The 23,642-nt window shown below is 37.9% G+C and overlaps 1 protein-coding gene across 1 annotated transcript; it reads right to left on the bottom strand.

The window, feature by feature from the left end:
* Positions 1–1,706: 1,706 nt before the first annotated feature.
* LOC121517040 (scavenger receptor cysteine-rich type 1 protein M130-like) lies at positions 1,707–14,647 on the bottom strand. The gene is made up of 8 exons (XM_041798544.1): positions 14,578–14,647; positions 12,297–12,422; positions 11,048–11,356; positions 9,052–9,357; positions 5,179–5,484; positions 3,583–3,888; positions 2,006–2,311; positions 1,707–1,711 (listed from the first exon to the last, which is right to left on the bottom strand). The coding sequence occupies exons 1-8, from the start codon at positions 14,621–14,623 to the stop codon at positions 1,707–1,709; spliced, it is 1,710 nt and encodes a 569-aa protein (XP_041654478.1). The 5' UTR covers positions 14,624–14,647.
* Between the last annotated feature and the right edge of the window lie 8,995 nt (positions 14,648–23,642).

Below are 23,642 nucleotides of genomic sequence, written 5' to 3'. Positions count from 1 at the left end.
AGCGGTTTGGTAAGAACAGGATAATGTGTCTTTATTAAAACAAGGGCAGAGAGCAAAACTGCTTACTCTACTCCCGGTCTGCTTCGGCATGGGTTTGCGATCATTAGGGTTGGGTTTTAGGAAAGTGGCAGTTTACTCAGAACTGGACCACATTTTTTTTAAACCAGTGCAGAGAGCCACACTGAATCTTGTCTTGGCAGAGAAGATGCTTTTGCATGTCTCCTGTAGTGATATGTCCCCTGCCCACACAAAAGCATAGAATAAAGGGAGGACATTTTCTCCTCACCGTTCTACCACAGCCAACAACATAAAGACACTTCCTCATTAACATTATCGCTGTGGTTGACTCGATGTGTGTGTGTGTAAGCGCATGTGTTTAAACAATCAGATACGATAAAAGAAAAGCTGAAGGGGGCGGGGCACGACATTGCTCAGTGCTCTGTGCACCATTCAGTCTCCACTCACAGAGAGAGAGGAGAAATTGTAGCTATGTAAAATAAGTAACCAGTAACAATAAATTCCTTATAAATAAGGACTGGTACCAAGTTGTATCACATATCTTTTATACAAAACATTATGTAAAATTCAGTCATTCTTTAAATTTAAAGGTTTATTTTTTTGTCCCCATTCTCCATTTAGAGATTGATTTATTTGGGAAATATTTTGACAAAGCAGTGTTTGTTTATTTTATTATTTAGATTTAGATTTTAATGGAAATCACAGAAGACTACTCACATTGTTTTATGTTTAATGTAAAAACACTTAAAGCATTCAACCTATTAAATAAAGTTATGGAATTGTTGCTTGATTGTCTAAAAAAATATAGTGTGGTGATCCAGGAAGCAGTAACCTGGAGCAAGGACTTCTGGGATTGCTTTGTGCGAAAGAATGTGTTTTTCTACTGTTCTATAATGTTCATGTTTCATTGCAAAGAATTATGCATGTTTATTTTTGTAGTTCACGTTTTTAGTGGAAAATGTTTTACCAAGTGTGACACCATGAGTGACCTGTCTGTAAGTATCTGCATCTGCTGGAATCTAATTAATGGTAGCTGCTCATGCTTGCTTCATGAAGACCTGATAAACTCATAGAATTTGTTTCTGAGCCATTCCTCATCACAGCTCGCCACAACAGTTTTATAGCAAGCATTATGCAAAATATTTGTTAATCTGAGAACAAACGGATTTAGTCTAAAAGTTTTTGGAAAAAAACATGCAGTCATATCAATCATGGGCCAAAAAAATGCTTAATTTGTCTTATTTAAAAGCCAAAGTGGTAATGAATGAAAAGATGTTTGGGAGCCAAAAGAGCTTGCTCTTCTTGCTAAACTGAGCCAAATGGTCCAGATCTCTGAAAAGAGCCGGAATTCTTATCACTAGCCTGCTACCCCGCCTTAGCATCAATTTTAGATGAAGCTCTGCCATTAAAAATCTGAGACAGCAATAGTTTGCACAAGAGTAGCTCATGCACACAACACAATTTTCCCTCGATTGGCCCGTCATGAAGGTGACAGACAGAACGTTCCTCCAGTCACCTTTTGAAGATTTTCTGACAAGTCCTGCCCTAAACAAACGCTTTCTGTGGGTGCTTTCCCAGATGAATGTCAAATATATTCATGCAATGGATATGAGTCAATCTGGTGTGTCAGATTGACTGTTTCATGCCAAATAAGTTTTATGTTTTGAACTTTCAGGGGCCTTCAGTTCTCAACCTACAGACATTGGGGACAGCAGGATTACACACCCCAAAATATAATCACTATTCAGTCTATATAACACACAATTCAGTCTGGCATTTCAACAGCCATCCCAGATAGTTGCGGTCAGCCATATACTAGGTTTTAACCCAGTCTTTTTCTCTGTAGCTTTTGACATTTTTAAAGACTCTTGCAGACAAGGTCCATGGATTTGGAACAGCCTTCCCTCAAAGTTCAGATGATTCTCATCTGTTGTCTGACCTCAAAATAATTTTTGTCTATTTGAGTCTATTTGTGTTCCTTCTCTACCTGAGCATATGAGCCCAACGGCTCTTGCAGGTGGACAGGTGTTTCCAGTCAACCCTGAGTTTGGACAATTCAGGAGGGTGGACTCATGGCCTTCACACTGGAACTTCTTACTCTGGAATGGAGCCTCCACTTCACCAAACATTCCCCCCTTGAAGACTGAAGGAGACCCACAGCTGAGCTCCCTACAGACCACCTGAGCACTCTGCAGGTCCAAGTCCTCTTCACACACTGGGGACCACTGCTGTCCAGACTTCACCTCCAGTCTGCCTGAACACAGACCAGCCCTGTTCACCAGTCTGACAGAGTCTGTGGATATTTCAAGAGAAAGAGAGAGAAACAGAGAACTGGATCAAAAATCTAAAATCAGTCCTCTCTTTTTTTTCACTGTTTCCTGTCCAAGCTCAGCTGTAGGGAGATCGAAAAAGGCTGAGAAAAGCAGCCCATTTACAAGTCTTATGACAGACAATTGAAATTAAAGGACACCGACATTGGAGCAGAGTTTTTAGTGTTATTGAGGGAGAGACCAAAAACAAGGTCAGATGAGCAACAATGCAGAGAATGACAAACGGTGACAAAAATCTAGATAAGTTCACACAGGATCAGACAAGAGCTACATGACTAACTAAATCAGAAACCATATCGGTTAGTTCATAAAACAAAGTCACACTGAGCCTCATTCACCAGTATCATCCTAAGAGTTTTGATGACTTTTTTTCTCTATAAAGTTTTTGAGAGAAACCTCTGTAGGATTATGACACATTATTAAGCTGCTGAATTGTTCTTCAAGGTGTTCTTAGACTGATGAATGCCAGATGCTTGTACAACTAGAAGCACCAGCATCTTTCTCCTTATTAGTATAGAGACACACCCCTTTATGCCAATATAAGGGCATGAGACTGCAGAGCTGTGTGCAAACACAGATGGTAAACAGGGGTGAGGGAAGAAGTGTCAAACTGTCAGTGATTTCCACATGAAAATAAACCATGAAAGTAACGTCTCTCTTGACTCCAAATATCAGAAATACTTTGATAGTTCTAAAGAGGAAGTAATGCTGCTCAAAATGACACTTAAAAATACACTTCAGTTATATTTTCAGCAGCAGTCATAGATATCAATATAAGCTGTAAACATATATAATTTGGAAAATAACACTGGTTCAGTCAGTCATATCAGCACTCAAATGTTATGAGGAGTGCTCTGGAGTGTTCTCAAGTTTTGTTCCTTGCAGAGAACAAATCAGAAATAAGAAAAATATTTGGTAAATGTCAGAATCTTAAAGAACTCTGTGGGAGGTGTTAAGGAACAAATTTCTTTCTAAGAACGGTTGGTGAATGAGAAATCAGAGCTTTCATGAATGATGATACCAGGTCAAGTTATTTCCAGGACCTAATCACTGGACCCATCCTTTGTTTCACACATTAATTTCTTTTAAAAAAAAGTGATTTTCAGAATTTCTAGACAAGAGAACATAAAAGAGAAAATAAGCAGGACATGTTCATATGAGAGTCTGTAAGCAGAGTGATGTGCATTAAAAAACATTTAGAAAAATTTGGGCACAAATGGGTTAATAGTGATACCTGAGCAGGTGATTTCCAGGCCAAACTCACTGGACTTATCCAATGTTGACACACATTCTTTTAATGCAGATTTAGCCTGAACACATCCAGGGTTGATGCTCCACACAGATCTTTGAGAGGATTCCTCTATCCATCTTGTTGAAACAGCAGGGCCACAGTCGAGTCTTCTACAAATCACAGCTGTATCCTCTAGATTCCAGGAACGGTACCAGGAATCCACTGGTCTCCACTGTCCATGGTGTTTCAACTCTAATCTACCAGAGCAATTGCTGGATCCTCCCATCAACCGGACTTCATCATCAGGGTCTGAACAACAAGGAAATAGTTAGGAAAAGACAAAGGGGTCCACTTCACCTCTTCTCCAGCAAATCTACACTAAGTTGTGGAGTCCCACAGAACTCAAACCTCAGCCCTGTTTTCTACTCAGCTTTAAATTTTCACATCAAGTTAAATGATCCAGACACACAATATCTTTAACATTGTTATGCTGACGACTTCTATCTCTAACTCCACATAAAAAACTGATGTTTTATAAACCTGACCATCTTTCCTCATCCCTCATACAACATGCAACAGTCTAAAAAAATGAAGGAATATTTGACACAGCCTTTCCAATGTAAACCCTGGTCCTGGTTTCAAACGGTTTAAGTGATTCAGAATGATCCAGATTTGAAAACTCAGTTAATCTTCCATCTAGCAACTTGTCAAATGCTGGGGCCAGACTTCTGCCTGGTTTCTGTAAGGAGGATCATGTTACAGTTTTTTCTGTAGGTTTTGATCTTCTTAAGGACTATTGTAGACAATGTCCATGGATCTGGAACAGCATTCCCTCAAAGTTAAGATCTTCCTCTGTTGTCTCTTTCAAGTCTCACCTCAAAATCATTTTTATGTCTATATCAGAGTCTACTTGTGTTCCTTCTCTCTCTTCCTGTTTTTTTTTTAACCTGGCACGCCAGATGGATTTGTTTCACACATCCAACTGGTAAACCTCTCATAGTCAGTGTTTGGGAAAGGGCAGAGCCTTTGAAAAAAAAAAAACTCACAGAGCACCAAAACATGTGACGTAGCTGCTACCAAGCTGCTTCCCTACCAAAGGAGTAAACTCCACATAGAACTGCATAACTCAAACCATGGCGTCTGTTGTTGTTTTTGAAAAGAAAACAACTCAACGCTGTTCTTTGTTCTTCTTATAACGAAGAAATGTCATCAAGTTCTGATAAAACTGGCGCTTTAGCAGCATCCACACTAATGTCTTTCACCATATCTGCACCGGCCAATTGTTGCTACTTGCATATGTCACGACTCTGCCGCACCCGAAAGTACTGCCCCTTGTCGCTGATTGGTCCTGTCACTTTCTAACCGGGCCCAAACGGTTCAGATGGGAGCTTTGCAAGATGGATTTGCCAGTGAGACACACAGAAACAGGCATATCCATCTACTTTGCAAGGTTATGTTTCTTGATATTCCTTGTGAATTATTTTTTCATTTGTGTGTGTCTCAGTCAGATGCTCCAATTTAAAATGTGCTTTCAGTGATTTAGTGATTGGTAATTTTATTGGGAGAACAAAGGTAACTCAATCAAAGCTACAGCTCTACCTGAGCAGGTGAGCCCAACGGCTCTGGCAGGTGGACAGGTGTTTCCAGTCAACCCTGAGTTTGGGCAATTCAGGAGAGCAGACTCGTGGCCTTCACACTGGAACTTCTTACTCCAGAATGGAGCCTCCCCTTCACCAAACATTCCCCCCTTGAAGACTGAAGGAGCCCCACAGCCGAGCTCCCTACAGACCACCTGAGCACTCTGCAGGTCCAAGTCCTCTTCACACACTGGGGACCACTGCTGTCCAGACTTCACCTCCAGTCTGCCTGAACACAGACCAGCCTCGTTCACCAGTCTGACAGAGTCTGTGGATATTTCAAGAGAGAGAGAGAAACAGAGAACTGGATCAAAAATCTGAAATCAGTCCTCTCTTTTTTTTCACTGTTTCCTGTCCAAGCTCAGCTGTAGGGAGATCGAAAAAGGGCTGAGAAAAGCAGCCCATTTACAAGTCTTATGGCAGATGGTTAAAAAGAAAGGACACCGAACTTGGAGCAGAGTTTTTAGTGTTAATGTAGGAGAAATCAAAAACCAACTCAGATGAGCAAAAATGCAGGGAATGACTGAAATGGTGGCAAAAATCTAGATAGGTTCACACAGGATCACCAAGAGCTACATGACTAACTGAATTAGAAACTACAGCAGTTAATATATAAAACAAAGTGCCTCATTCACCAATATCATCTTGGTATGTTCAGACCGTACAATACATTTTTTTGTCTCATGACGAATTCACATAGAAAGTCAATGGCATGCCATGAATTTGCATTGGCAATGCAACTGGCCGGTTGTTCGCATCCATGTGGTCACATGATGAAGGCAAATTCGTGGCTTCAAAATATTCACCTTTGCAGTGAAATTTGCTTGAGGCCACAGTTATCATACGACATGCAGAATTAGACATTAAATTTTAGTGTGTCATTATTAATCAAGCACATTTGAATGCTGATGAGAGCAAAAGTTAACATTTTATCCTCTCATATCAGCACTCAAATGTTCAAAGGAGTGCTCTGGAGTCTTCTCAGGTTTTGTTCCTCACTGGAAAAAAACCAGAGATAAGAAAGTTTTGGTCAGAATCTTAAAGAAATCTGTAGGAGGGGTGAAAGAACAAATCCCTTTCTAAGAATGGTTGATGAATGAGGAATCAGAGCTTTCATGAATGATGATACCAGGACAGGTGATTTGCAGGCCATTATCACTGGACCATGTGTCACACATTACTTTCATTAAAAAAAAATAAATAAATAAAATAAAAAATAAAAAAATAAAAGATTTTTCAGCTTCACAATGATGTGCTCCATACCACTTCTTTGATGATAAAAATGTGTTTTTTTCCTCACATTTGCTGTTATAAAAATGTTTCTTAATGAGCACAGCTCCTATAAAAGTACAGACTTTTAATAACATCACTCTTTTTTTAACCAACATTTTACTGTTACAGAGGTGGATATAAGGTCCCGAGCCAACAATAGTTACCACTCATTCAAATGTGAAGTTTTGGACAAGAGAACATAAAAGAGAAAACTGGTTCTGCAAGCAGCAGTGAAGGGCCCTCACACCATGATGCATGCCTGGTTGTGCTGCAACTGCTTGTGTGTGGTAATAGTTGAGTGTTAGCAAGCTCATATATTGTGCTGCAGCACCTCAGAAAGACCATGTAGATCCTCCAGTGCCAGTGCATTAAAAACTAGAAAAGCACTCGGAGAGCACAGACCTCCGCCATTAGCCCTATCTCCCAATAGTAAAGAATCCTTTAAAAAATTCCTGGATCCAGACGGTGATCCGGGTCACTCCCAAAATCTAATCAGTTCTTCTTTATGCCATTTCTGATATTTCCTGAAAATTTCATCAAAATCTGTCCATAACTTTTTGAGTTATGTTGCAGTGTGACAAAGGAAGACACTGACTGTAGAAGTGATCAGGGCAGGATTATTTATCATGTGAAATTCTATGAAGATAGGACACATTATGTAACAGGCGCTACTGGCACCTTACAGTGCTACAGCAAAACCATAATATTAACATTTACATGTGTAAAGGGGCAGACCTTGATCATACATGTAAAATTTGAAGCAAATCGGATGTTTTGTTTTAGTATGAGGCCAACTTCCTGTGCCACATCGCAAGAAAATGAAATGGTCACCATTGACAGTAGCGTGTCCCTTAATAACAATGTCAAGGTGGTGGACAAGTATTGAGGCCTTTCTATCAAAATCTGAGCTTTGACAGTTCAAGTCAGTGATAGGAATAAAAAAAAAAACCCCTAAGTTGTGTCAATTCTTTTTTCCAGTAGGGGAATGATCCTGGTCCCTGGATCTAACAAGCCGTGAAATTTGGTGAGTTTTGGAACATGAAAAGGCCCCCAAAATGGCATTTGTTTTGGGAGAAAATAATAATAATATTTCCTACAGATACAATAGGGACCTCGCACTGGTTGGTGCTTGGGCCCTAATAGGACATGTTGTAGCAGACAGGTGATTCCAGTGTGTTTATTGTAGACACCTGTGAGATGGTGAAGGAGAACAGAAGGAGTGCAAATACCAAAAGATAGTTTAAAGAAATGATACATCTGCCCAAAATCAAAAAATTAAGCACATAGGAAGTCCAGAGTGGGTGAATTCAGTTAGTCTTTTTTCTCTGGAGCCTTTTAATAGCAGTGAATTCCTGGAGCGATGTGAGATCCTAAGTATGTGGTGGCACTGAATACTTCTAGTGGCAGGACTACCCTCCAGTCTTTGGAAGATTACCTTCCTGATCCTGGCTACAACTCTCCTACTGCAAGTTTACCACATTATCTTCCCTCCCACACTTATCTTTCACATTTTCTTTCCCTACACACCTACATTCTTTAATACACCCAATTTTGGGTATTTGAGTTTGTTTGAACTTGGGGAGGAGGCGGGAGGGGCGTTTGATTTATGGACTGTTGACCTTTGAATTGTTTTGCTTGAACTTTGGGAGACGTTTTGAATTGTGGAGCATTTAAATTCTATGGATCTGTTTTGGGACATTTGAGTCAAGAACTGAATTACTTAATTTGCGTCACTGACTGATGAAATGCATGGGGGATTTTGGTGGGGTATCTGAGTAACCAACTGTTTGAGGTCTTAACTGAAAAGTGTTTTGTTGTTGTATTGTTAATCATTTCCTTAAAGAATTACTTTGTTTCTGTTTCCCTGAATTTTGGCTAAGAGAAAGACAAAAGAAACATCACTGATTACCTTAGGCCCTAAATATATTTTCTATACACTGAGATTTTAAATGATAGACTTAATGGTCTGCCTGGCACCCAGTTAAATTAAAATAATACAAATATTTCAGGCCTTTACTGTTTCTTAATGAGCACAGCTCCTGTGAAAGAACAGACTTTTCATAACGAACTGAACTGGGAAAGAAGGCTTTTAGGTTCTCTGCTTCTTTTGCGTGGAATAATCTGCAGACTGAATTTAAATTGCAGAACTTGGTGACTCTGAATGTTTTTAAATCTTTAGTGAAAACTCTTGAATTCAAACTCTCTGAATGCCACTGTTTCAACTGGTGATTATTTTGTTATTGTTGTTTATATTTATTGTGTATTGTTGTGCGTTTGAGCGCATGTGCTGTTGAAACTATGCATTGCTGTCATTCTTGGTCAGGTCTCCCTTGAAAAAGAGATCTTTGATCTCAATGGGACTTACCTGGCTAAATAAAAGTTAAATAAAAAATAGTACAAGGTCTAATGGCAACAATCACTACAACTCATTCACATGGGAATTTCTAAACAAGAGAACATACAAGAGAAAATATGCAGGACATGTTTATATGAAACTGTTAACATAGTGATGTGAATAAAAAACATTTAGAAAATGTGGGCACAAATGAGTTAATGATGATACCTGAGCAGGTGATTTCCAGATCAGACTCTATGGACTGATCCAATGTTGTCACACATTCCTTTAATGTAGATTTAAACTGCACACAATCAGAGTTGATCCCCCACACAGATCTTTCAAAGGATTCCTTTATCCATCTTGTTGTAACAGCAGAGCCACAGTCAAGTCTTCTACAAATCGCTGCTGTATCCTCTAGATTCCAGGAAGGGTAATAAGGATCCACTGGTCTCCACTGCCCATGGTGTTTCCACTCTAATCTGCCAGAGCATTTGCTGGATCCTCTCACCAACCGGACTTCATCATCAGGGTCTGAACAACAAGGAAATAGTTAGGAAAAGACAAAGGGGGTCTACTTCACCTCTTCTCCAGCAAATCTACAGTAAGTTGTGGAGTCCCACAGAACTCAAACCTCAGCCCTGTTCTCTACTCAGCTTCAAATTTTCACATCAAGTTAAATAATCCAGACACACAATATCTTTAACACTAATGCTGATGACTTCTAGCTCTAACTCCACATCAAAACAAATGCTCTGAGAATCTGCCTCTACAGCAGCCAGGTTGGGCAACTAAAGGCCCGGGGCCATGTGCAGCCCTCCACCTGATTAAATGTGGCCGAAGTCAATTTCAATTACCATTACATTAGGGAAACAGTCAATATCTGCCATGAAAGCATGAAAACGGAAACATTTCTCAAATGATTTCTTCCTACTGATATATGGTAAGATATTTTATTACCTTTTTAAATTCATTTAAACATTGCAAACTTCATTTAAATTAGAGATTTATTCATTTAATTTATTAATTTCTTTATTTTATTTAATGTTTAAAATTTTATTTTACTAAAATTGTATGTGTAATTTGTTCTTGCATGCTATTAATTTATTTATTCAAATTGTATTACTTTATTTTTTATTTTATTCTACTTGAATTTCATGTGTTATTTGTTCTTGCTCTTTATTCATTTTTAAAGATTTTTTTAAAATTTGATTAAAATTTAGTTTTTGTTTCACTAAAATTTTAAGTTTATCAATTATTATTTTTTATTTAAATAATTTTTATTTTTAAATTGTTGTTATTTTATCTTTATTTTAAAATTTTCTCTTCATTATTTTATCACTTTTTTAATTTTTTTTTTATTTAAAGCTTTAATTTTTTCTTTTAAAAAGATCTAATTGCTGCAATTGCTTCTGCTAAAACTTTTTCAAATGCATCACTAAATGCACTTGTAGAAGCTGCAAGTAAAATACCAAGTAAGGATCATAGTCACTGCATTAAAAAAGCAGCTTAAAATTCATTAATTCCTGTGTATATCATGAAAAAAGTATTTCTATTTGCACTTGAGTTCAAAAACATAAACATTGATATAATAAATCATCACAAAAGAAACATATTCTTCCTTTTGTTAAATTATGAGTAATAACAAGGGGTTAGTTTGATAATAAATCCAACAGCGTGTAACAATTTTTTCTTTGGCATTGACATTAATATTAATGTGGCCCTCACAGAAACCAAAGTTGCTCATCCCTGCTCTAAAGTATCAAAAACTATATGGCAAAAAATGTCCACCAATTTAATCCAAGCAACAGTGAAGCTGTTTTTTGGTTGATTACACCAATCAGAGCCCTGATAAATTTGACCATTAGTCTAAATTCAAAATATTACATAAGAATTTTTACACATCCTTTCCGATGTAAACCCTGGCCTTAGTTTCAGAGGGTTTAAAGTGGATAGGATTGATCCGGATCTTCAGCCCAACAACTGGTCGGGCTTTCTCGTCTGCTGTCTCTTTCAAGTCTCACCTCAAAATCATTTTTATGTCTATATCAGAGTCTACTTGTGTTCCCTCTCTCTCTTCCTGTTTCTTTGATATTCCTTGTGAATAATTTAATTTCTTTGTGTCTCAGTCAGCTGCTCCAAATTAAAATGTGCTTTCAGTGATTTAGTGATTGGTAATTTTATTGGGAGAACAAAGGTAACTCAATCAAAGCTACAGCTCTACCTGAGCAGGTGAGCCCAACGGCTCTAGCAGGTGGACAGGTGTTTCCAGTCAACCCTGAGTTTGGACAATTCAGGAGAGCAGACTCGTGGCCTTCACACTGGAACTTCTTACTCCAGAATGGAGCCTCCACTTCACCAAACATTCCCCCCTTGAAGACTGAAGGAGACCCACAGCCGAGCTCCCTACAGACCACCTGAGCACTCTGCAGGTCCAAGTCCTCTTCACACACTGGGGACCACCGCTGTCCAGACTTCACCTCCAGTCTGCCTGAACACAGACCAGTTCCGTTCACCAGTCTGACAGAGTCTGTGGATATTTCAGGTGAAAGAGAGAGACAGAGAACTTGATCAAAATCTAAAATCAGTCCCTTCTTTTCACCGTTTCCTGTCCAAGCTCAGCTTTAGGGAGATGGAAATGGCTGAGAAGAGCAGCCATTTACAAAGTGTCATGGTAGACAGTTGAAAAGAAAGGACACAAACATTGGAGCGGTGTTTTTAGTGTTAATGTAGGAGAACCCAAAAACAAGCTCAGATGAGCAACAATGCAGGGAATGACCCAAATGTAGACAAAAATCTAGATAGGTTCACATAGAATAAGACAAGAGCTACATAACTAACTGAATGCTTAAACCACAGCAGTTAGTTTATAAAACAAAGTTATACTGTACTGAATTCCCACAGGGGGGCAGTATTGGCTTAGGGACGACTCAACAGGGACTGAGGTCCTTTACTCCTGCTTTTAGCTAGTAATTCCACTGTTGACGGCCAAGGAATTAGCATGGTATGTCAATGAGCAGCTGTAAGTTTGTTAGTTAGTTCATAATGCATATTTTTGTAATACAACTTTCGTTAGTCACGTTTTATGACATTTTCAACCATACGCAGTTTGTTTGTTTACATTTAGAACATGTTATATGATGTTTTATTCTGTTGTTATTAAGATAATCCTGGTTAATGTAGCATGCTAATGTTGCTGCATTTAAACGTCACAGCATGTATAGTACATGCCAGTTTCTGTAGCTGATAAATGTTTCTTATGATAATTGTAGATACCATACGTAATTCCTGTGCAAGTGAGCTGTTCTATCTCACACTAAACTTCAGTAAAATTCATGTGGAATTCAAATTAAACTAACCTGAACAGGTGATCTGCAGGTTACTAGAATATGACGTTGATTCAGGACTTGGGGAGTTCTCTGGTTGTCTGAATGAAAGTGCAGATCCACAGTCGAGCTGTCTGCACACATTCTCTGCAGACATCAGGTTCCACTCAGACAGAGAAACATTCATTGCTCTCCAGTCGCCTCCATCTCTCCTCATCAGGATCCCAGCACAGCGGCTGGCTCCGCCCACCAACCTGACGTCATCAGGTACCACTAAACAGAGATACACACAAGTGATCAGTGCACAAAGGTAGACAGACAAACGAAGATATGAAACATTTTTATTCCTCCTTTATGTGTCTGTAAAATTGTGTCTTCAGCCCAGAGATCTGAAGATAAAAGAATAGAAATACAACTGCACAAATGCAAAAACTGACCACAAGATAATTGAGAATAGAGTCTATGGAAGAAATGGCAGCCCAATGTGAAAAATCCTTTATTAAACAGGGATAAGCGCATTTTAACTTCTCAAATCCTCACCAGGACAACTGCAGTTTCTGCTATGGACTCTGTTTGAAATAAATCTGGTACTTCATTCTTTAATTTGCAGCAGTTTTATGCTTGTCCTCTCATCCAGAGAGAACCTGATCCTGTTTTGAATGTTTTAGACCAGTGCTTCTCAACCGGTCCAGCCTCAGGACCCACCAGTCGGTCTTAGTACAGACTATGACCCAAGTTTCCAAAAAAAATTCAACAATGCATGTTTAGTTAACTGAATATGTTGCAGTGTGGAGCATGTTTGGACCAAAACACCTGATATAAACAAGAAAAGGGACAAAACAGACAAATTTTATACCCTCTTTCCCCATCATTATGTGTCAGTTGTTGCCAGTTTTCCAGAAAACTTCTGAAATTACTTCATTAAAGTAACCATTTATTGCAAGACGAGGAGATAAATTAGTTGAAATATTGATCAAACATTTCAATTTACCCGATTTCACAGTAAAACGGGGTAAAATAAAAGGTATTGATGCATGTCCAAAGAGGGCTTCAGGACTTTTGCTGCCATATCTTTTTTTTTCCCGACACCTAGTCACAACCCACGTTTGGGTCCCGACCCACCAGTTTAGAACCAGTGTTTTAGACCTTTTTGACCCCATGAAGTGCAGAGCTGAGATGGAAAATTACCATCATGTATGACAGAAAGAAAACAAGCAGGCATTTTTAATACAAACAAACAAATTTTAAAAATTTTGATTCGGACATGTTCCATTTCCAATACCATATTTTATACCCTAAACCTCATACCCTTGGTTACATGACTTTCAAAACACCATCTTTCTTAACTTTATTTTAGAGGACCCTCATGACTCTACTCTAACTTAGACCCCCAGAATTTTGGCTGTCATGACACCTTGACTTGTAGTGACTTCAAAAACCAATGTCTTTAAGTTTGGTTGCGTGCACCACTTTCAGACCCATGTGTGGACAAACGTGTGATTTTTTTTAATCGGATGATCAGATATGTGTTGGTGTGTCACTTTGCGTGCCAAGAGTCTCTCTGAGTTTCATAAACACACAAACACCCCAGCCTAGAGTAACTCTTCTCCTGACTGTGACTGCATTTTGGAAAATTGCAGGATTAAATCTACCTGTGATGCAGGCCTATTCATATTATCCATATATCTGATTAATTGGGAATAAAGCCTGTGATTAATGAGATTATTTATAAATATCTTGACCAAGGTTATACGAGTTTTGAATTTTTCATCATTTTTTTAATCTCCTTTTTTACTTTCTGTGTTTGATATTAGTTTTTATTAGTTTTGACTGCTGGTTTGTTAATTTATTTTAGTTTTTATTTTGCAGACAAATTTTATACCCTCTTTCCCCATCTTTATGTGTCAGTTGTTGCCAGTTTGATATTATGCTCCGTTTTAGTTTAGTTTTTATTAATTTTTAGTGTTAATTTTAGTTTTTTACAGATAGATGTCAGGGCTGAGTGAACATCATACATTTTTGAAAACATATTAAAAGAGGCTACTTTTCACACATCATTTCATTTATTTAGAGATGGTGTTTAAATAAAATTACAGCCATTAAACTACCACTGTGTGAAGTCTTAACCAATCAGATCAGGCAATTTTACTCTCCCCAGACTTGGATGTAGGTGCCAGTCAGTATGGTTGTATCAAAGACTAAAACTAAGGATATTTTGTCTCCATTTTTATTTATTTTAGTTAGTTTTGTAAGCGTACATTACAGTTTTAGTTAGTTTTCATTTTTTTGGTAAAGTTTAGTTTTTGTTTTGTTTCAGTCAACTAAAATTATTTTTGAATTTTAGTTTTAGTTATTTAGCTAGTTTTAGTTGACTATAATAACCTTGATCTTGACATCACTAGTTGTAACACAGGTGTGAGAGTCCTACCTGAGCTCCAGAGCCACAGAAACACGATCAGCACTCCGTGATCCATCAGTGTCTTCTGTAGCAGCCTGTCACTGTCTGTCCCCCTCCCCGGCTGTCTGTCTTCTTTATTAAATGTCCAGTCACGCCCTGCCCACACTCAACTTTTTCTTTTTTGTCTGTTTTTAAAATGAATTTCCTGTTCACTTCAAAAAACTAGCTTCACAAACAAGCAGAAAAAAAGGCCTCTATAACCAAGAAAAACAAAAATAGATCTGTCCCAGCAGCCATCCAGGATCAACAAGTCATAGCAATATAGTGACCCCTTCCTGATTTTTTTTTCCTTTCTGCATATTTGTTTCATTCAAGTGTTTCAGATCATCAAACAAATTATTATATCAGGCAAAGATAACCTGAGTAAATACAAACTGCAGTTATTAATTTTTTTTAAGGGGAAAAGCCACCACATTCTTTTGGAAAACTGAGTTCAGTTTCATTTGCCATACCTAGGTCTGATTAGTGCCAGATCTGCTGAATCCAGAATTCCCTTAAATAGAAGCCATCTGACAGAGTTAAGGGAGCAACACATCATGGCACTATCCAAAGAAATTCAAGAACAGATGAGGGACAAAGTCATTAACATCCATCAGTCTGGAAAGAGTTAAAAAAACATTTCTAAGGCTTTGGGACTCCAGCAAACCACCGTGAAAGCCATTAACCACAAACAGTGAAAACTTGGAACAGTGGTGAACCTTCCCAGGAGTGGTGGGCCTAACAAATGACTCCAAGAGCACATCACTCATCCAGGAGGTCACAAAAGAACCCAGAACGACATCTGACGACCGGCAGGCCTCACTGGCCTCAGTTAAGGTCAGTGTTCAGTGTTCAACAATTAGAAAGAGACTGGGCAAGAATTGCAGCATAGGAGAGTTCCAAGGCCAAAACCACGGCTGATCAAAAAGAATACAAAGTCTTGGCTCACATTTGACTAAAAAACATCCTTATGATTCCCAAGACCTTTGGGAAAATATTCTGTGGAGTGAACAGACAAAAGGTGATCTTTTAGGAAGGTGTGTGTCTCGTTTCATCTGGAGTAAAAATAATAATAATAATAATAATAATAATAATGATAATAATAATAATAATAATAACTTTTTCTTTGTATAGCACTTTTAAAAACATGGGTTTACAAAGTGCTTTGACAAGTGCAGAAGCAAGTACAAAAACAAAGCAACAACCCAGACAAAAGACAAGAAACAGAACGTGACATGTAGACAGATAATAATTCATCTACATCGATAAAGAGCAAAAATATAGAACCAAACCTAGATGACCTGTGATGCCATGCAAACTAAGACATCACAGACATCAATCAGAGTGCAGACATGAACTGCATAGCTAAGACATCATGAACATCAGGATGCAGGCAAGACACAGACATCAGTATCATAAAACGATAGGAACCCAGGCAATGCAGGAACCCACTACACAGGCTGAGACCAAGGACCAAAATTAAAGACATAAGAAATTTAAAAAAAAAACAGTAAAATGTAAATAAGAGGGCAAAAACAGATATTAAAACAGGATGAAACAAGCTCAAAAGCTGTAAAAGCAGTAAAATTGATAAGTATTATAACAGAGGTAAACATAGGGGAAGCAGTGAAGACGTAAGATCGATAAAGTGAGGAAGACAGTAACAATTAAAAACAGCCAGGGGGCAAGGAAATAAAATTAGGTTGACAGGGAGTAAAGGAGAGATTAAGAGGAAATTAAACTAAAATATGTAAGAATCTGTGAGAAGATAAAAATTATAAAAATTAAATAAGAAGAAGATGAAGACGACATCACATAAAAGCCAGTCTATAAAAATTAGTTTTAAGAAGTGATTTAAAAGATGTCAGTGATACTGCATGCCTTATCTCCTCGGGCAGGTCGTTCCAAAGTCGAGGGGCTCTGATGGAGAAGGCCCTGTCACCCTTAGATTTGAGTCTCGACTTTGGAAAGACCAGGAGGTTCCCACCCGAGGATCTGAGGCTGGGACATAGGGGAATAAAAGTTCTGTAATATATTCTGGAGCCAGACCCTTCAGTGCTTTAAAAGTAATAAGTAAAATCTTAAAATCAATTCTAAAAGTAATGGGTAGCCAGTGTAAAGATGCTAAAATCGGGGTGATGTGATGTCGTCTGTTAAAACCAGTTAGAAACCTAGCTGCTGCATTTTGAACCAGTTGAAGGCGAGGGAGGGATTTTTGGCAGAGACCTGAAGGGAGAGAGTTGCAATAGTCCAGACGGGACAAAATGAGAGCGTGGATTACCTTTTCCATATCTGATTGGTGGAGAATTGGTTTTATTTTGGCAATTGTGCGTAAATGAAAAAAGCATGTCTGTTTAACTTTATTGATGTGTGCTGTGAAGGTGAGGTTGGAGTCAAATTCTACTCCTAGATTTCGAGCTGTTGATTTAATGTTTGTAGACAAAGGACCAAGGCTGTTTGTGATTGTATTGGGAGAGTTTGGAATATTGAAAAGAATGATTTTGGATTTGGAATTATTGAGTTGTAGAAAGTTTTGTGCCATCCAGCAGTTAGTATCATCTAGACAGTCTATGACAGCAGCTAGGCTTCTAGGATCCTCAGGTCTCAGGGGCAGGTATATCTGTGTGTCGTCTGCGTAGCAGTGAAAGGAGACTTTATAATTCTTAATGATTTGAAAAAATAACACAACAGTTCATCAAATGACCATCATCCCAACAGTCAAGCATGGTGGTGGTAGTGTGATGGTCTAGGGCTGCTTTGCTGCTTCAGGACCTGGACTACATAACCATGAATCTTGATCTCAAGCTCAAGCACACCTGGGTTTTGCACCAAGTGAGTGATCCCAAAACACCAGCAAGTCCACCTTTTAATGGCTCAAAAAAATACAGTTTTTGGAGTGGTCTAGTCAAAGTCTGGGCTTAAATCTTATTACAATGCTGTGGAATGACCTCAAACAGGGTGTCAACGCTGGAAAACCCTCCAGTTGGGCTGAATTTCATGGATGTTGATAGGCCCTTTTTTGGGAGGCTGAGGCCACCCTAAAATGTTCTCCAGCCCCCATAACAATAATTACAGAAAAAAACTGTGAATAATTCTATTAAGGAATGCACCACACCATTACGTTGCTTTCTGCTTAATGTACAGAGCAGAGATACTCATGGCTCTCCAGTCGCCTGTGGCTCTCTAGTGCCAGGTCTAAATGAAAACTTTTATTTCCCTTTAATCCATTGTATTATTATTGTTGGGTGCGCACAGAAGAATGTGCGTTAGAGAGAGCACCTTTCTGCATCTCTTTCGTAAGTTCAGTCACTGGGGTGTGCTGTCTTGTATTCAAGCTGAAGCTTCTTATGCCGTTGTATTAACAAGTATCTTCAGTCACTTCCTGCTGATGCTCTTCCACACTCATTTTTTATGATGATCGTTGTGATATGTGTCATCAGCGAGCCTCTCACACACACACACACACCCACACACACACACACACACACAGCTCACATGTTGAGAAGACTTAACATCACGTGAAACTTGTCCAAACGTGGGTGGTTTTATTTAACCTTAAATGTCCTACTGATAATACTGTCAAAAGAGCAAAAACAGGAAACCAAAGCTACAGAATAAGGCAGGGTAGAATGAAGAGAGCTGCAGGTGTGAGGCAGGACTGCTTTTAGTCATTTCGAAGCCCAGGTCAAGACCAATATGAGGCCAATCCCCCTTTAGCTAAAAGCATCAATAATGAGTGGAAAAAAATTAGAAAGCATCTCTTATGTTAAACAGAGCCATAGAACTACAGTAAATATACAGTAAATACAAATACCCAAATAGCCAACCATAATTCATTTGTTCTTTGAAAGGCATCTCAGAGCTCAAATATTTGAACATTAGACCAGGTCCAACTTGCATAAATAAAAATATATACTTATTATTAGTAACATATCCTTTCTTCTGCCACTAGAGACATTTTATGTGGCCTGTTTTTACAAGAGTCACCCATTTGCTCCAAGTAAAACAAAAGAAGGTGTTAAAACTATACTTAAACACACTGGTATGTTAACCAACTCCGTATCATATGCCTAGCATTGAACCCATTGTCCTGCATATTTACAAGAATAAGATAATAAAAGATGAAAACAATATAAGGACAAAAAGGAAGAATAAAGTATCTAGGAAGCCGTACATAATTATATTGAAATGAAAAACATAAACGTTAACATAACATAAACATAAATGAATAAACTATAACAGCGTAAACAGCAATAATAATAATAATAATGACAATAATGAAAATAATGAATTAAGACATGAAATTTGTAATAAAACATAAATAAGTAAGACACTTCATATAAACCACAACAATTGCAAAAATAAAACACATTAAAACAAAACCATACATGTGTGCAGAATAGCAAGCAGAGTGACAAATCTTTTGATTAGATCTCCTTGGTCTAAGATTCCCTGATCTGTGTCAAATAAGGACTCTGTAATTCCATATAAGCATCTAGTTTACCATTTATTTTGTAGATTAGCCACTCATAGGAGGCTGTTTCTGATAATGCCACAAACCACTCAGAATATGTTGAAATATTCTGACCCAACCAGTGTCTCAAAATGATCCTTTTGGCTGTAGTGATGGCTACCTTCAGCCACTGGGATTGTGCTCTAACTATTCTGTCATTACCTTCAAGGCTATAAGAGACATAAGTCAGGTGTTAGTATAACTTCTTTTCCATTACTCTCTGCCAGTAAGTGGTTAACCTAGGGCACATTAGAAACATATGAGTAATATCACCTTGATCTAGTTTACATCGCCAACAAAGGTTGGTTAAACTTATCCCAGCCCTGTGCAACTTGACAAGAGTCCAATGGAGTCTATTAAGTATTTTAAACTGAATAAATTTGGATCTGGCATCTCTCATGGGTTTTAACATTTCCCTCACAAGAGTTGTCCAATTATCTATTTCAAAAGTTCTCTGCAGATCTCTTTCCCACACAGCTCTTAGGCCTTTGTTAGAATCATTAAGACCTTCTAGTAAGTATTTATAAATTTGGCCTGCCAGGTATTGTAGTTTGCAGAGTACCTTAAATTTGGAATACACAGGGGACCGGATAGGTAGCCCAGTATCTGGTGGAGTTGCTTTAGTAAGACAATCCCTTAACTGTAGGTACCTCCAGAAGTCCTTACTGTTAAGATTATATGTTCCTTGCAATTTTCAAATGCTCTAAAAGTATTATTATGATACAGATTTTTTATATTTTCAACCTCCATGAATGCCACCCTTTCCAAAAGAACATTTTCCCTCCTATCTTTAGTTTTGGGTTCTTCCACACTGAGGCTAATACTATAAGCAAGGGGGATGTACCCTCTCTCTTGTGCATAGATGTCTTTAGTATGTGCAATTATTGGATTCTGTGTTACAATTTTAGGACACAGTTACATAATCAATAGCCTTAAAATAGGGGTGTCAACCAAATCACAGCAGGGGCCAGATTTGGGATTCAGGTCTAACCTGAGGGCCCAACAGGGTCAACATTTAACCATAAACTGTCAACTTCATTTTCACCAGTAATAAAATATTTAAAAAACAGCACTGATGATAAATCATTTGGAAATTAAAAAAAGTTTAATTGTTAAGTTGTCACAACCTGGCTCAAAAGTGCGTGACAAAAAGGGAGACCACACATAATTGCAAAGGTTTAACAAAATATATTTAATGAACTAATGAAATAAGTCACAAAATTATTAAACTATGATTGTCAGTGTGTATGCAGTGTTGGATGTGTGTGAGTGTATGTGTGTGAGTGAGGAAATCAAAGCTACAAACAAAAGAATGGTCTCAGTCTGCAGGCCAGGGAAAAAAGAGTGAGCTCAGTGAACAGGTCTGCTTTATAGGCTTCTGAGCCCAGCCTGCTCAGGTGTGCTGCATTGCTGCATCTGATGGGCACCTCCCCCATTACCTGCAACACAAACCAGACACAGCAAAGAGGAAGAGCAGAAGACCAGGACAAGGCCTCTCTCTAGGCCGTAACAAAGTTTAAAGGCTCAAATCTGAAATAAAAATTCCAATTTATTAGTTCAAAAGATCAGAACACAATATTAAAAATAGAAAAAAAATGTTTTTAAAGAGCAAATATACGAGCAGAAAGTTGAAATCATAAGTTTGAAAAGTGAAAATATGTGATCAATTTTGAAATCATGAGTTTAAGAGTCAAAATATGACTTAAAATTTTAAATTGTGAGTCTGATAGGTCAAAATATGGGATTAAAAAGCCAAAAAATAGGAGTGTAAAAGGTCAAAATATAAGCTAGAATTCAAAATGATGACTTAAAAAGTTAAAATATGACTTAAATTTAAAACTGGGAGTGTAAAAGGTCAAAATGTGATGTAAAAAGTAAAAATTATGCATTTAAAATGTCAAAATATGAGAAAAAAATGAAATCATGTTTTTTAAAAAATCATAATATGGGATTAAAAAGCCAAAAAATAGGAGTGTTAAAGGTCAAAATATGACTCAAAATTTTAAATTGGGAATCTTAGAGATAAAATGTGACATAAAGTCCAAATTTCAAGTTGAAAAGGTCAAAATATCACTTAAAATTTTAAATTGGGAATCTTAAAGATAAAAAGTGACACAAAGTCCAAATTATGAGTTGAAAAGGTCAAAGTATGAAATGAAAAGTCCAAATCAAAAGTTTTAGTCATAATCTTGAGATGCAAATAGAAAATATTAAATAAAACACAAATTTATTTCTCTCCTCACATTCTTGACTTTTTATGCAATCTTTCTTACTCTTTACTTTTTCAGATTTTTATGGCTTAACAAGGATATTTTAAATAATTAAGTTGAAGTTTACATTATTATACTGGAAGAAATCTGCAGACCCCATACTGGTGGGCCAGTTATAATACAAATATGATATGATCTTGTGGGCCGGATTTGGCCCCCTGGCCTTGAGTTTGACACCCGTGCCTTACAAGGAGCCATCAGATCATCCTCCATATCTACCCATGTGGGACTGCCTCCCCTGCTGGATAGAAGAGATGCTATGTGGGTTCCTGTAAAAGCCTCCTGGTAAAGTCTCATATTAGGTAGTCTCAATCCTCCACAGTCTTTTCCTGCCTGAAGTCTTTTAAGTCTCATCGTGGCCTTTTTTCCTGCCCAGATGAATTGGCTGATCATTGTATCTAAAGTTTTAAAAGTGGTGTCTGCAACAGAAAGTGGTAACATACTGAAAAGGTTTTTAAGAGGTCTGAGGCACTCAGAAGGACTGTAGATAAAAAGCCTTTATTGCATAGGGCTACAGCGTCATAAAAAACATGCCAACATGTTTCAGCCTAACAGGCCTTCATCAGGGCAGTTACAAAATGGCTGCCAAGCTGCTTCCTTTAAAGGTTTTCAGCAGGTCACATGATTACTAGTAGTCACATGATGGAGTCAAAGGTTACACAGTTAAAACAATCAGTTAAATGATGTCTAAGTGCATTGAACACATCTATATTAAGAATCTGTACCATTTTCTACTGAATTGACACACACACAAAAGTTCTTTCTAAGCAGTTACCAAATTAACTGAGAAAAAGTACATTCGAGGAAAGACAAAAAGAAAGCTATAAAAATGGAGAGAAGTCCAGTTCCCCATTTAGACCAGGGAATTTTGTAGCTTTTAATGTATATATCCAGAAGGACTCTCTTTGTAAGAGCTTTTTTAGTCTGTCCCCTCCTCTGATTGAATTTTGTATATGCTCAATGCCTGATATTTTCAGAGAGTTGCAACTACCATGATTAGCCTCTTTATAATGTAAAGCCATGGGATATTGTGGGTTTCCTGTTTTAATGGCGTGTTTATGTTCAGCCAATCTTGCCTTCAGTTTCCGCTTAGTTCTCCCAATGTAGAAACACCTGCAAGGACATTCAAGTCTGTAAACTACAAAGCTAGTATTGCAGTTGATAAAAGACTTCATTTCAAACCTCTGACCTGTTGTGACATCAGTGAAAAAGCTGGTTTTTGTCATATTATCACAATGATTACAATTACCACATTTATGATTACCTATTGTGGTGTCTAACCAGGTCTTTTGTGTCTTGGGGGGGAGATAGCTTCTTACCAGTTTATCATTTAAGGTAGGGGCTCGTCTAAAGCTGATAGTAGGAGCATCAGGAAGGGCTTCTCTAAGAGATGCGTCACTTTTCAAGATATCCCAATTTCTTTTGATTATTTGTTTGATTTGGTTTGCTTTGCAGCTGTATTGTGTCACAAAGTAAACTTGATTAGGTGGCTGTTGATGCCTTTGTTTTTTAACCAGTAGCTGCTCTCTGGGGAGATCTTTTGCTTTGTTGTAAGCTGTGTCTATAGTCTTTTCAGGATATCCTCGCTTCTCAAATCTGTGACTCAGATCTTGGGCATTTATCTCAAAATCATCTGCTGAATCGCAGATTTGTTTTACTCTCTGAAACTGACCAAAAGGTATATTTTCAATCAGCCAGGGAGGGTGGAAACTGTCTGCTCTCAGGATGGTGTTACGGTCAGTTGGTTTTCTAAAAATGGTTGTATGTAAGTCACCAACATCATCTTTAAAGATCTTTAGATCTAGAAAATGAATATTGTCTGATGAAAAGTCAAGACTTAACTTTAAATTGTTGTTTGTTTTATTGAGATATGAATGAAAATCCTAAAGTTCTGACTCTGATCCTGACCAAAGTAAGAGAATGTCATCTATGTATCTGCCCCACCATATGATTTTTTCTAGGTAGACATTCTGGCTTGAAAACACAAACTTCTCCTCCCAGTGTCCCATAAACAGGTTAGAATAGTTTGGTGCAAAGCATGCTCCCATGGCTGTACCTTTCTTCTGCTTATAGAATTGATTCTGAAAAAGAAAAACATTGTTAGTTAAAGTCCATTCAGTGAGTTGCAGGATGAATGCAGCAGGGGGCGTCTGTCCTGGTTGACTCTTTTCCAAGTAATGTGATAGAGCTTCCAATCCTTCTTTGTGATCAATATTTGTATAAAGGGATTCAACATCCATGGTCACAAGAAGTGCTGACCCTATATTCTCAAT

The sequence above is a fragment of the Cheilinus undulatus genome, linkage group 2 (assembly GCF_018320785.1).
Source record: "Cheilinus undulatus linkage group 2, ASM1832078v1, whole genome shotgun sequence".
NCBI classification, from domain to species: Eukaryota; Metazoa; Chordata; class Actinopteri; order Labriformes; family Labridae; genus Cheilinus; species Cheilinus undulatus.
This window is presented reverse-complemented; position numbering and strand designations above follow the sequence as displayed.